Below are 15,019 nucleotides of genomic sequence, written 5' to 3'. Positions count from 1 at the left end.
TATTCTTTTAAGTCACATCCAATTAAATCTAAGAAAGAGAATTAGCTCTCAGTGAGCAGAAGCCCTCCTAATGAAACATCAACACCACAAACAGAAGCAGAGCTCATAGTCAGACAAGTCAGTTACAGAGAAACACTATCCTTAGCCCTAAATAATGTTCCCTCATCTTTCATTTTGGAGAATGTTTTGATTACTTAATTTAACCAGAAAAGATCCCTTCTCCCTAGGATAAGAGTTTTTCAATTTATACTGACAATACTCTCTTGACCGGCATCTGTTTGCCAAAGTTTCACAGAAATGCTTGGAAAAAATTATGCTCTACAAAACAATCTACTTTTTACCATTTATAAATTCCATCCAAAAGGAATTTATAGAACTGCATTATGTTCATCTCACACTTCAGTGCCATAAACCATGGCAATAGTTTGGTGGGTTTGTTTTACTTTTCTTTATCTTACTCCTGCTAAATATGCTGGGCTAAGTCATAACTTTTGTAAGGCAGCATAGTCTAGAGCTAATTTTCAAAATATAAAAATATTTTTATGGTTCTCCCAGAGCAGACAGCCCTAACACTAATTGCTTAAAAAATATACATGAAGCACTCTTCGCACTTTTTTTGTGGCACTTGGCAATAAATCACATATTGGACTAATAGAGGGGAAATTTTATAAATTTTAAAAGATGAAGTCTTAATTTTATGCTATAAATTGATAAAGCAACATGTTTTTGTGGAACAGAATTAGATTGACCCTGGTCAGATTAAAATGACACTAGAATTACGAGAATTACGGAGTCAACTCAAGCAGGTTTACTACATTTAATTATATTTAACTATGAAAACTACAGCCAATAGACATTAAGCAAACCTTACTGACATTTATGAAAGTCTGTCAGACTGCTGAAAGCTGAAAAGAGGAAACAGAGATAGCAGAGACCAAAGTATGGACTTGCCCTACTACAAACAAATACAAGTCACCCAGAAAAAACAACACAGTGCTCCCTGAGGTGTAGCTAACACCTGTCTGCCTAATCACTCCTTTCATAACCATTCCCTTTAATAACTACCCTATAACGTTTCTGTTCTTTAAAAAAAAAAAATATTTCTCCTCTCTTCAGTTTTGTGTACTTCTTGTCAACTGGTATGATAAACTGTGAAATGGAGCATCTGCAAAGAGTACATGTTCAGCTAATAAGAAAGCCTGAAAATCTTTTTTTTTTTTTAAGGGGTAAAGCAAGGATTATAAAGAAGGCACAGAAACAAGCAGAGTACAGAAGTAGAGGGGTACATAAGCACAATAGCACATAAGCACAATTAGTCACACAGTAAGCTAAAAATGAAGAGATGACAAAAACCAAATTGAATCAGATTGTTAATTGTGGTTGGTTTGGGTTTCTTCCTGACTTGGAGTCAGTAAAAGATCACCCATTCTCTCCTTTTTCCTGACTTGTGAAAGAAATGTTCTTCAGGGTATTAAGTCCTTCAAGATAAGTAGGTATTAAGTATTAAGATGGTACCAACTGCTACAAGTTTGCCCTTGGTAAGAATTACAAATCTAATTTTTGTTTTCTTACTCTAAAGGTTCAATTACAGGTAGTAAAAGTCAGGAGAAGGAAGCATTCTTCCAAGCTACAATTTATATTGTCTGACTGTCATAAACAACAGAAACCTCTTTGGGGTTGGGTATGCAAATCAGATCTAAACAATTTCAGTTCATTAATTCTCACTAGTAGGCTGCTCTGGTAGCATTTTGACAATTCAGACTTCAGATTTGCTTCCTGGATTATCTACTTTTAGGAATACCCACATATTCCTAAGCTAGATATGCTTAAAGCAGACTGCTTTCTTGTTGGATTCAGTATGTTTTCTGAAAAGATCACGTTGCTTTTGAAAGTCCTTTAAGACCTATGCATCCTGCCACATCTCCAACCTTGATTGCTTAAACTGAGTTGTGACAGTGCCACGTTTTTGTTAATGTTCCATTTAACAAAAAAACCACAGCTGTTAAAACTTCTGGAAGTCTAATTTCAATGAGGAAATTAATGTTTTGAAAATGGAAGGGACACTGTATAGATTTAAGCCTCATCTTCTGAAACTTTGTAAGTAAAAAGGGTGATACATATCGAATTTCACTTGATTGGGAGCAAACGTATAATTGTAAACAGTGAACAAACTGGCCTATATCCAATTTCTGCCATCCTTCCCTTGGAGATGACACTATGTAATAAATTAGTAATTCAACCTTAAACTGGTGTCAGCTGGTAATTTTGGCTATGGTAGATTTCAGTAATTTTCTAATGTAAAATGAGTATGAAGTTTGTCTGAAGTATACCAAGGAAACTGGAGGTTTGTGTGGCATTAGATACAGTGGGTTGAAGTGTATCTATTACCTATAGGTTATCTGAAGACTGAGAAGGTCTTCATTTAGTGTTTGATAACCTTGGAGGCTATATAATTTCTATAGACAGTAAGAATAAAATTTTCTTGCCTTATGAATTGTAAATGGTACTAACCACAACCTATTCTGTGGTTATCACTTGGAAAAAGTATCATGTAACTAGCTCATGCATAATAAAGTTCTTGTCAGAAAATAGTTGTCTTTTTTCCCCCTCTATTTTTCACATATTACGAGTACAGACACATACAGGTATGCACACTTGTTCCAGTAGAATCGAAGATTCCTTTAATGATCACAAAATCCTGAATAACAGACTTGGAGATTTTAATACAGTAAAGTGACTCTTCAAAGCACACTAAAAAGTCTAATCCTTTTATGTAATGTCATTTTTCTCTTATTATTTAAAAAAAGACTATTCTGTTTAGCACATCCAGCATATGCACCATATGACACACCAGATGCCTTAGTAATTAATCCATCTTTTAAATGAAAAGTACAATAAATAGTTGCATAAAACAGTGTGTTGATGCAACTGATAACTACACTGACAATTCAAAACTAGAAAAAGAAAAGATTTTATAAAAAGCAATAGCTACATCACAAAACAAGACTGTCAGACTGAACTGGCAACATATGCTTACTTATGCTTCAACTGTATTCTGAAAATGAGCACACAGCACAGATTACCGTGTATTCTTATATTGCCATTCCATCAAGGCTCATGAAGGGTGGCAGAAGAACATCTAAATGCTACATTTACAAAAATGCTGCGTAAGACAGCAGGATATGTTGAAAAAAACAAAGGAAAAGACACATCATATAAAATTAGATTGTAATACCTGCTTGAAGAGAGTATTTTATTAGTGTAGAAGCAACTTGCATTTTATTAACACAACACCTATGAGGAATTCCTTAAGCCTTTCTAAAAACATGACTTAATACTGTTAGATGGGATTTGTATGGAAAGATATGTGCCTGTGAGTTTCCTTGCAGAATCTACGTCTTAGCTGCAGCTAGTGAAACAAATGAAAAAATCTCTCTCTTTGCCTCTTGATTGAACAGCCTTTGCTGGAGAGGAAGATGGCAACACATGCTTGTGACAGTTTCCAAATATGTATGCGTCCTCGTGACATCCAATATGAGATCAATTCTTCTGACACTTTCCTCCAATAAACTTAACAGTTTTACATACACCTAGAGGAAAAAGACAGCTTCTATAGGGGAAACAAAAGAAATATTCATTACTATCTCCCATATCATTTAGCATTGTTTTGAATGTGTGTCCTTGTTCTTCTGTATTTTTCATGTTACATATTAGCTATTATATAAGCTACATATAATATATCCATATTCATGGTCATGCTAAACATACTACTCCTTAGCTACATGAGCAGCAGAAGCAAGCACGTTTGTGCTCATAAGTTAAATGAACGAGTATTCTCCAAAGAAGTCCGTATCGGTTATTGGATGGGACAGGATAGTGCATGATTTACTGAAGAAAAAAACAAAAACAAAAACAACCCAACAAAATCTAATTGAGATATGGAAGAAAAGTTTAAAACTGAAAAACATTCTCCACATAATGTTTGGGGAAGTTTCATCATGTATTCAGAAAATGTAAAGTACTGAAAGACAATTTACTCAATCCAAATTTACAAAAAAAACCCCTCAAAACCTTAACTAAACCCTCCTTCCTTCAGCTTCTCCACTGGTGAAGGAGGAACAATAATGCTCACCCACTTCGCAGTGTACTCTGAAACTTAATATACCACTATTTACAGTTTATCCAGTGCACAGACAGATGTTAACAACTATTAGTAGTATGAACCACAATAATAGCACTGTGGAAGCTCTGTCCACCAGCATGCATAGTGCAGCCAACGCACTGTCTTTCCACTGGCTGTGTGAAAATAGCCCATCACAAAACGTAGGCTGAGCTACCCTGAGCCCCATTTGAACTCTTTCAATTTGTTGTTAGGCCTCCCACAAAACTGGGCATAAAAGGGGAATTCCCATCAAAATGTACAACCACTAAACTTTCATTTTGTGACAAGGAAGAATCATCAAGAGCTGACAATAAAGATTTGACACCGAAAGGCTTCGACTCCAGTCTGGATAAGACTTCTTCTGTGGTCCTCAACAAATCAGTTAACCCCTCTCTGCCACACATCTCCGTAAGTAAAGTGCAGAAGTCAGTACTGCTTTAGATTATGAAAATGCTATAAGACTCGGCCACTCAGACTCTGGGAAGTATGTTTATAGTGCGGATAATAACCGCCTATGAAAAAAGCTACTCCAGATGCAGTTTGCACAGCAGATCACATTATACAGAATTTGCCTTTTCAGGGGAAAAGTTTCCCCTCTGTTTTCATTCATCTGGTGACTAAGAAGTCTCATATAATAACTGTGCAAAGGTAGAAATCCCAAAACACCAGGCATAAAACAGTCATGCAAGTTTGGCATAGTGGAGGGATGCATTATAAGGCTAATGGTTTTACAGTATCATACACTATGAGCATGTACTGTGCCTCTTTAAATAAAGTACAAAACAACTGAGGTTTTGCATTGATTTTCCTGCCCAGAACTTCTCTAAATACTACAAATGCATTTTGTCCCTACTACAATCTGAACTTCACAAGGAGATGATAAATGAGATAATATTGATTAGATTGTGCTAAAGGGTTCCAGCTCTTCAAGGTTATATCCTTTAGAGAGTTTGTAAATCTCATTACAGAAATCTGCCTGCTGATATACATAAATAAAGAGTGGCAGAACGGTTCCAGCATGACAGCTCTCGCTGGAGTCACACTGTTCTTCAGACAGAAAGTTCAGACAAGAAGGTAGAGAGGAGTTCAAAATGGTAGAATCAGCCTGCCTTTTTCAAAGAAAACAGACCAAAACAAATTTAGATCATATCTGTATTAAATGAGTGTTACTGACAAAGGGTGTCTGGAGTGAAGCACAATCTTGGGCCTCCCTTGGCTTTAACCATCAGCTTCGCCAGTAATATGAAGGATGAGCAAATCCACTAAATAGTTCCTAGTACTTTACTTTAACATGTAGTTTTTACAGTAAATTAATCTTAACTTCAGATGAAAGTCAGCATCAGCCTTTCCCTGCTTTTGGTGGGGGAGGAAAAAAAAAGTACATGAAACAGCACACAAAAAAGCAAGTACAATAATCTGCTAAATTCCCCTCGAGTTATGCATTCATTCTTAACTAATGGAGGGAAAGAAGAGGCAATTTTACTAGCCATCTGCTTTTTAAAAACTTTCACTGCTTAGGATTTCTCTCTGAGACATCAGGGAAGGGGAGAAGGGAGTAATATTGAAAACAACCAGGGATCCTTCTGTCCTGGTGGCGTTGTGCAGTCTCCATCCTTGGAGGTTTTAAAGATGCAATGGTAAAAGACCTGAGCAACTCCGTTTGAATTCAATAGGGTCACTGCTTTCAGGGGAAGGTTAGGCTCGCGGACCTCCCAAGTTCCCTTTCAACCTGAATGAGTCCGACTTGTGTTTGCTGTCTCTATTAGGGTGATGCCACTGACAAGCAATATTAGGTGTCAGTGTTGTAGGAACACGGTCATGCCCTGTTCCTTCTGCTGAGCTCTGCTACCACTTCTATTCTCGGCAGTCCCTGCACCCCCAAGTGAAAGTGATTCTATTTATATTAATCTCATAAAATGTTTAAAACATCAGAAAAACATTGCTAATAATATGAAACAGATCTGAGGTGTAAAAAGAATACCAACGCTGTTCTTTTTCTGAGATTAGATATTCTTTTTCAGAGCAGCAGGTGGGCACAAGTGTTATTTCCATTAAGATGTTAAAGCCATAAGCTTGAATATGTTTTTTATCAGTTTGATAACTGTTTTCATGGAGATGTGTACAAGTAGAAGCAGGATTCAGATTTGGTTTGCAACAGTAGGGAAGCCAAGTGAAGAAACACGAAACATTTGAACACTCTGATATTCACTAAGTGCTTGGTAAATTTCTTTAATAGGATCTTGAAAATGAGTGTGTGGGAGGAAAAGCTTCAATTAATAAGTATATCCTATTAATTTGTATTGTGGCATAGACAGATCTTGTAAATAATCTTGAAATCCATGCCACCTTAGTGCTGGTGTAACTTGTAATAAAAAACATAGGTAAGTTGAAGCTTCTTACAGTCACATACAGTACGACTGAATGCAGTCCAAGCCTACCAAAATACTGACGTGGAATATTAAGGGTGGTCATCTATTTTAGGAAAATCGCAAGATCAGACGTTGACCCTGGAAAAATAGATAGGGAAAAGGAAAGACATCGACGTTTGTGGTAACATGACACCTAGTGTTCACTTTCAGGAAGCTTCTGTGTCGGTAGGTGACAAATTTTGGAAAAAACATCAATGCCCCAGGACTTGCCTTCCAAAGAAAAAAGGTAAATATTTATATTAGCATCTCTATCCAAGTATCTAAATTACATAGACATAGTGAAAAAAAGAGGAGGAAAGGAACAGAAAATCTGCATGTGCAGCATTTCCTCCTCTTACCGAGTTCACAATTTGGGTAACTCCAGAAAAGAGCACTATCCATAAACGTTCCATGTCATCTTTTTCCTTTGGGCTTCTGCTGAAAAAAAAAAAAAAAAAGTCTACTGATGGCCTTTTTGTGGTTGTGTATGGAAGTTATTAGGAAACTGGGTCCACTACATATAACATGCACAACAGAAGTTCAGAAGTTTAATAGTCCCTATTCTAAAAAAAAAAAAAAAAAAAAAAAAACCACAAAAACCAAACCTAGTGACAAGGTTTATTTATACATAACAATCAGCTATACACTTTTACTTCTTCATTTAAAATCCTGGCATATCAACAGTATGAGTGACTGTAAGGCTATCGTTCCCTTTCATGCTTCTAGCAACACAATGAAAACCACAGTATCTAATGCATACTAGATCAATGAGACCATAAAATCCACGTAAAATCATGGCACAGGCACACTGACATAGTGGGTAACAACTCCTAAGGGATTTGACCTCTTGAATCTTTCTAAGGGCAAAGGGGGGGAAGACTTGTATGAGAAATCATAACAAAAACTTCACCACAGATAGAGGAAACATACGCTGCCTTCTGAAATCAGCTCAACAAGAATATGTGTCTGATTCTGAATAAAACAAGTATCATAAATTACACTAAGAAGAGACTGGCAGAACATTACAGACAAGGCCTGACTGAAACTTCAGTTCTACAGAACAGAACATAACTGCACTTCAAGAAATTTATAGATATATTACAAGAAACATTTTTAAAAGAGCTTGTTAGGTGTTAAAAATACAAGCACACACAATACATTAGTATTGTATTTCAAGTCTAGCATGCTGTCTTCAATTTGTAAGTATTCAGAGTTACCTTCCAGGGAGTAGTACTTGTCATCCTTCTCAAGAGAAAAAATTAAAAAATAAAATGTACCTTAAGACTACCTAGCTACCACAATCCCAAACAATGAATTTGACTCAGCATGAAATATTTAGTAGTTAAATGGTAACTAGTGTTATTATATCTTATTTCTGAGAAAAATGTGCATAGACACAGTCAATACACTGATATTAAAATATACATTTTTCTTTTAGCAAGGTAAACAGACCTAGATTCCAGTACTGTTAAATAACTCAAGAAGATGCAAGTCAAGCACTTATCGGACTGTTAATTATAAAAGAAGTCCTTATTTTTTAAGACGTTTTGAACATACTTCTCTGCAGAGGTTGAGTACACAGCATCCCTGGGGAGCCATGCAGTTATGAACTCACCTAAATAAGTATCTGCCATAAGATGTCCCCGTTGAACTTAGTCTATACGGCTGTTTTTTTTTTTATAAGAGTACATATACATGCCTTCTTTCAATCATACATCTCTATTTAAAATACTCTGGAAAGTGAGGCTAAGTTGTTCTGTGTTTACTGGAAACAGACAGCTTGCCAAAGCTTTAGATTCATGGCACTATTTCCCATTTAGGGTCCAGGTAAACTATATAGCCACAAGCCTTTCGTTCCTACCACTCTTGTCCACAAGGTCAGTTCACCATTCATTCAGCACCTAGTTCGGCCCCAGGCAGAAGTCCCATGAGTAACAGCAGGAACAGCATGTCCTGTTGGCCTTAAATGTATACATTTAACACAACTACAAGAATACCAGCCCTAAGTTTCACCTAATGACAGTGATTATCCCTCACCTTTAATGCTGAAATATTCTGAACTGCCATACAACCTACTCAGCTGTTAACGTTTTAGGTAATTGCTGCACAGATTATTTTCGCAGTTCAGGAACAGATCTTACAAATAAAGAGCTGTGGAACAGCTTTAAAACACAGAGGATTCTACAGTAGGTTTAATTCGATTACTTCCTTTTGAATTACAGAAATTCTAAAAACCCAAAGGTTAAATGTTTGCATCTCTTCACACACAGTTGAAAGAGATGCAAATATTCAGTGCATACAGTGCAAAAGCCAGCTAGGACAAGACAACAGTTTGTTTCCACAGATTTCCGTGCAGTTGTCGTACATGCTTATGATGTCAGGTATACTCTACCCTTTGCTCCTACACTTGCATCTTCCAAATATTTACTCTCAGTCTTACAATTACAGAGGCTCAAAGCAGTTATGAATTCACTGTGAGGAGGAACACATCTTTAAGTCATCCTTCGTGAAGCTGAAAGAAGACGCCTTCTAAACAACACTCTGGATAGAATATGAGGAAGGTAACACAGTTTTCCTTTAAAAATTGCAAGGCTGTGGTCACAGAAATAGCTCGGACGACAGGGGAAAAAAATTAAAGGTCTCTTTATTTTAGCACCACTAGACTATTTTATATAAATGCAATGAATAACTATTTAGATGGTGACTGAAAAACACTGCGATTGCACTTCAACAAAACAACCTGACATGCCAAAAAGAGCGGCACGTTAAGCCAGAATCTGTAATGACTTTAAAAGGCACGCAGGGCATACCTACTACATTTTATATAAATCAGGGACAGCTGAGAATCGCCGTCAGAGGGCATCATTCATAAATTATTTTCCAAATACGCTGCGGTGAAGTAGCAAGTTATTTTCCAACTCCCTCACGGGCTTCTCTTAAAAGTGCATAAGGTGCTAAATACGTCGAAGTAGCTAATTTTTTTTGTCACCACAGGCGTGCAGCTAGGTTACAAACCGAGCGATTCAACGCTGTTCCCGGGAAACTCGACCCTCACACTGCAACCTGTCACGGCGGGTTGAAAACCGCGATCACAGCAGGTACAACCCCCACAGCGCGGGGGACAAATCCCACCCGCCCGCGGTCGGACCGCCGTGCCCGCCCGGCTCCTCACCCCCGCGGCCGGTGTCGGGCTGAGGGGGGGAAGCGCGGGAAGGCGGGCGCCCCGCCTGAAGGAGCCGCGCTGAGCCTCGGCAGCTGCCGCCTCGTCCCTCAGAGAGCCCCTCGGCGCCGTGCGGGGCTGGCAGGCCGGGCCGCCGTGGCGGGTGACGGGGGGAGAGCGGCGGGACACCCCGCCACGGCGGCCCGGCCTGCGCCGCCCCGCTTCCCGCTCCCCTCACGCAGGCGCCTCCCTCCCGCCCTCCGGGCAGCGCCGCCGGCGGGACCCTCCCCACCGCCCGCCCCGCCGCGGGAGTTGGTACCGGGACGTGCTGAGGGGAAAGCGGGTACTTGCCCAGGTGGGGACGAGGAGACTGCCGGGGCGCTCGAGCGGTGCTGGAGGAGGCTGCTTCCCCGCCACGCTCATCTCCTCCCATGCAGCTGGCGTAGTCCTCTCAGACGGGCGGCTCGGCGGGACGCGGCGCCTCAGGCACCGACTCCCAAACGCCCGCCCCTACTGCCAGCGCCGGCGTCCCGGCTCCGTGGGGCAGGCTCGCACCGCACCGCTCCGCGCTCTGCCCCGCTGCCCGGGCGGGGTGGCGGCACCGGCTGGGCGGGCGGGGGGTGGGACGTGGGGGGGCTCGCCGGAGGCTCGGAGCCAGGAGGGGAGAGGAAGGCGGCGGAGTGGCGCTGGCTATTTAACTTCGCTCTTCTCCGGGGGGAAGGCGCCGCCGCTCTCGCTCCCCTCCCCTCTGCGGCCGCATCCCGACAGCCGGGCTCTGGGTGCTGCTACGAGCGCTACCGCCCTCCTCCACGGCACGGTACGGCACGGCACGGCTGGGCTCGGCCCGCCCGCGCCGCCCCGTGGGGCTCCCCACCGGCGCCGCTTCCCCGCGGGGCGGCGGCCCGAGGCAAGGGCGGGTTTGAGCGCCGGCCTCCCGCACCCTGCCCCCGGGGAAGGCCGTCGGGCGGGTGAAGTTAAGCCCGTGGGAGGCTGGTGCGGGGGTGCTGCCACACGAAGCGGCTGCCGCCCCGCCTGCCTGCGGGCCGTACCGGGCAATTGCGCCTGGCCTCGGGGTCACACGCCACAGCCAGACACGGCCTCCGCCACAGTAAAGCACGCTTCACTCGTTCATCTCCAGAATCAAAACTAAGAGCTGTTTGACATCCCTGGAGTATTCTTGGTACCCTTGACATTGGATAACACAGGCCAATACGTCTTTCGGTGGGAAAAGTCATTGCCATCAAGTTTTGCTCTTCGGTTGATCTTTGGCCTTCATCCAAGATCCTAACCACGGCTTGGGACAGCAGTTTTGGGGGAACTTCTGGTAGGTTTGTGGTGGCAATGCTAAGGCTAATCCTAAGGAGAAGAGGTTCAACCTGGTCCTTGACATACTACTCTATTAGTAGACATATTTTTCTTCTCTGAGGAGAGAGAGGGGAAAGCTCTTAACTTTTCCCATCAGTTTATTTAAGATCAGTGTTTCACGCACATACCCTTCTGTTTTCTTATCTAAGTGTAATTTGAAAAGACACCTCTATTCCCTTTTGAAGCCTCTGCCTTGTCATGCAAGGATGAGAAGCTATCACACACAAATATGTAACAAGAAAAAAGGGTGAGTGAAGCTGGCCAGACTTTTTCTAAAGTTAATTTTAAAGATTAAATCTATCTAAAGATCTATCTAAAATCTATCTAAAGATTTAATCTATCTGATTTTACTGGATTTTTTGCAAAAGCTTTTGTAAAAGCAGCACAAGAGTTAAGCGGGAAATAAATGTGCATCATCTACTTGGAGATAACTCCATACAAAAGACTGCCTGCCAGTGCTATATTTTACCTTAGTATGAACTCCTCTCTCCCCAGGTCTCCCTGTCCAAAAATACCTGACTTCTCCATAAAACCACATCTTACCACAAGCAAATGCTGCTTGCCATCTCCGTCTACTGATGCATCTTTGCACGTACCAGAGCCCCGCAGAAGATGGGGAGAGGTGGACAAGAGGGCAGTTTGCTCTGCGGGGTTATGGGGTTTCAGTTGTTCTCCAGGGGTGCTCAGGGCCCTCCATCTGTGCCTGAGTTGTTTTCTTTGCCGTGCCCGGAGGCTTGGAGTCTGCCATGCAGCAAGGAGTCAGTGCCATTCTCCTAAAGAGGTGGAGCCAGCACTCAAGCCAATCTGCCCCAATCCATCCTGTCCGTAAAAAAGCCATTTATCTCACTCCATGCCTGTAGAACAGTGTGTGACAACACGCTGGCAGTGTGAAATGTTAGAATACAAATTGTACTTTTTAAACTTAAAAATCTTTGTCGATTGGATATAAGAAGCCTTGCACATAATACATGAGTTCCAGAGAAGCTTATCTTAACATTGGCAATTACATAAATGATTTATGGAATTCACTGAAAACTGAATAACATCAGACAGATGAGGAACTACTAATGCTTAGTTCTTTTTGGATTTAATGAGTACACTTCACAATTATATTCTCCTATGGTATACTGAAAGTAAGTGGGTACATATGATTTGGGGGAGGATTAGGAAAAAATAATTATTGTATATGCAATTTGAGCTAAGCCAATTTGTGATAGTCTCATCTAGTAAATGTCTGTCTTTTCAAGGGACACTCAGGTTTAATAGCTTAAGAAACCTATAGCTTTTTAGGAGTTAATGCCTTGTTCAGTTTGTCACTAGTGAAAAGCATTTTTCCCTTTCCTCTGTTCGTAATTTTCCAGTTTCACTGCGTCCCTGATCCTGCAAAAGGTTTTGCTTTTGCCATTCGTGGAATATAACAAATGGAAGCTAGCTGCCAAGTAGCTATTTTAGTGATGACAGTTTTTATTTTTCTGGATTACATTAAATCCTACAATTTGGAATAAGGCAATTATTTGAAAATTTCTAGTCCTTGAGATTTCATAAAAAACTACAAAATACCAAGAAAGTAATCATACAAAGAGACAGTAAGTCAAGAGAATGCTGAATGTTTTCAATAATATACTGTGATTTTAAGTCAAATTCATGATTTTGGGGTGTTACGTTACATAATGCCCAAAAAGTTTCATCAAGATCTGACTTAGCTGACAATAGGAAAATTGCAAATTGTCCGAAAGACTTGAATAAAATCAGTATTCATGAAAACAGATGCAAACTGCTGAATTTGGAAGATATCATATTACAGACCTGTCTTTATTTCCTTCTGTTTTCATACATATGCTTGCATTTGTATATACAAACACACACCCAAGGATGATACTTGGCTTAGAGAATGGAAACAGAAGACTAGTACCATGAAAAAAATAAATAATTTATTTTACTAAGCCAAATACATGTCAAGGCTAAAGGCTTTTTAAAGAGAAGTGGATGAAAGAGTATAATTAGATTTTCCAGGAAATGTAGGTATGTCTTATGCAGACATTGCAAACATTTCTCTGTCTATACAAAAACATTCATACAGCTATTGAAGTCAGGTTGTTGTCTTAATATAAACTCCAAAATCTGCAGATGTTCCAGTTTTGGTTTTTATACGTTAGTATTTGCTGTATTCATCAGGAAAAAGGCCCTTTTGTAAAACTTAATTGCTTTGTGAACTTCATTATACTTAATATTTTACTGCCAAAATAAATGCTCCTTCATTTAATTTTGTGTTGTGGGAAGAGATCAAAGCTATGGGGAAGTAGAGGATACTTTTCTAAGGAAATGCGAGTTAGAAGTTTCTGAGTTGGAAATCACATGTAAGGCAAGGTAGAAATGCCACGTGTCCCAAGGAAACTGCTGCCTATCTTGATGAGGATGCTGCTATTTAGCCATCCCCCAATTTAGGAGAAGGAGTAAGGAAGACACTAGTACACTGACAATCAGCATTAGACCCCTGTCTCAATCTGCTCTTTACTTGCCATGTTTATTTTACTGTGTGTTAAGCTCTTGAGTAAGGGGCAAATCAGGGAGAGTAACAACACCCATCAGAGCACAGTAATGTGCCAGTCTGCTTAAAATATACAATGATAACTCACTAAAATTTCACAGGTATGTTATTTTGCTTCAAAAGACAAACACTTCTTTGCTCTCACGAATCTATAATATGCATCAAATACCCTGTAACTCGCTGTCCCAGAAATTTCCTCTGTTCATTGCGTAGGGTAAGAAACTGTGGCTGTACATATGGCAGTAGCAAAATGGAAAGAGGCAGTAAAATTATCAGTAACATCAAATGAAAGCACGAGGCTGCCGTACTTCAAAAAAACAAAAACTTTCCTTGAACAACCATACACTGAGAAAGGGTGACTGAAATAAGCATCTCATGCTTTTACAGCAGACGGGTTGAGCAGCAGGTGGGGAGAGACAGTAAGGAAGTTTGCCGAACTGTCCCTGCCAGCTCCTGACCCCTTTTTCAGGTGCAGGTACACCTTACCAGGGCACCCCGCTGCCAAAGCCAAGGATTGACTAGGACAAACCTGGACTATTTTGGCTGTCACTATTGCAGGAACGAGTATTGACTGCATCAATCAGGAGTTCAACATCCCGGGCTATTCAAGAGAGCAATTCGTCATTGCTGCCCTGAGCAGGTTATTATGAAAGACTATCAGAAATGGGTATCTACCTGAACAACTGGATGTCTGAAAGATGTATTCCCAGAGCGATATTGGACTGATCAGCATGTAATCTTACTTCCAAAATCAGACAATTTTGATGACACTGAAAACATCAATGTAGACTTCCGTTGCTCATCACCGAGTAAAAGAAGCAAGTAGTAAGTGGCAAGCAAGTGGCGAAATGGCTCTGTGAAACCAATCAGGATTTTAGTACTGTTTCTTGAAGCTGCTGATAAAATACTCGTTCTTAAGCACTTTTTTTTTTTTTTTACTTGCCTGTCCTTGAAATCTTCCTTACATTACCAAATGGAGGAGCTGATGTTCTGCAAACTGTAGTATTTTTGTGTGCTGGTTCTCTACAGACAGCAGCGTGCCAAGACGTTCTGTGGAAGCTATGCCAATATGCAAGAGGGAATACAGTATTTTGTGGCCAAAGAAAGCACAAACAAGTGCTCAGCTTGTGAGAGGGGGAAGAGCTGAGTTCTGGAAACCTACTGCCACTGCTCAGTTTTATGCAACAATTGCTTGGCACCAAAATAATTACCAGTTCTGAGAACAGGCACTAGGATATAGAAAACCATCCTTCTTGGGAAGTGCCTGTGTCACTGCGATCGCGTGTGATTCTCCTTTCAGCTCTCGCTCTGGTTTCTGCTCATTACATTTGGTAGCCAATGTATAAACCTAATTGCAAGCTATTTGTCGTATCACA

General features: G+C 40.7%; 1 protein-coding gene across 1 annotated transcript in view; it reads right to left on the bottom strand.

Annotated features, from left to right (window-relative positions):
- Positions 1 to 10,168, bottom strand: part of SNTG2 (syntrophin gamma 2) — a 286,578-nt gene extending 276,410 nt beyond the window's left edge. The window contains exon 1 of the mRNA XM_087775769.1: positions 10,082 to 10,168. Within this exon, the coding sequence (XP_087631895.1) occupies positions 10,082 to 10,153 (72 nt within the window). The 5' untranslated portion in view covers positions 10,154 to 10,168. The remainder of the gene's footprint in view (positions 1 to 10,081) is intronic.
- Positions 10,169 to 15,019: the final 4,851 nt, after the last annotated feature.

The sequence above is a fragment of the Nipponia nippon genome, unplaced genomic scaffold (assembly GCF_047370975.1).
Source record: "Nipponia nippon isolate SJK-2023a ecotype South Korea unplaced genomic scaffold, ASM4737097v1 scaffold_4, whole genome shotgun sequence".
NCBI classification, from domain to species: Eukaryota; Metazoa; Chordata; class Aves; order Pelecaniformes; family Threskiornithidae; genus Nipponia; species Nipponia nippon.
The sequence above is the reverse complement of the archived record's forward strand: the minus strand, read 5'-3'. Positions and strand labels throughout refer to the sequence as shown.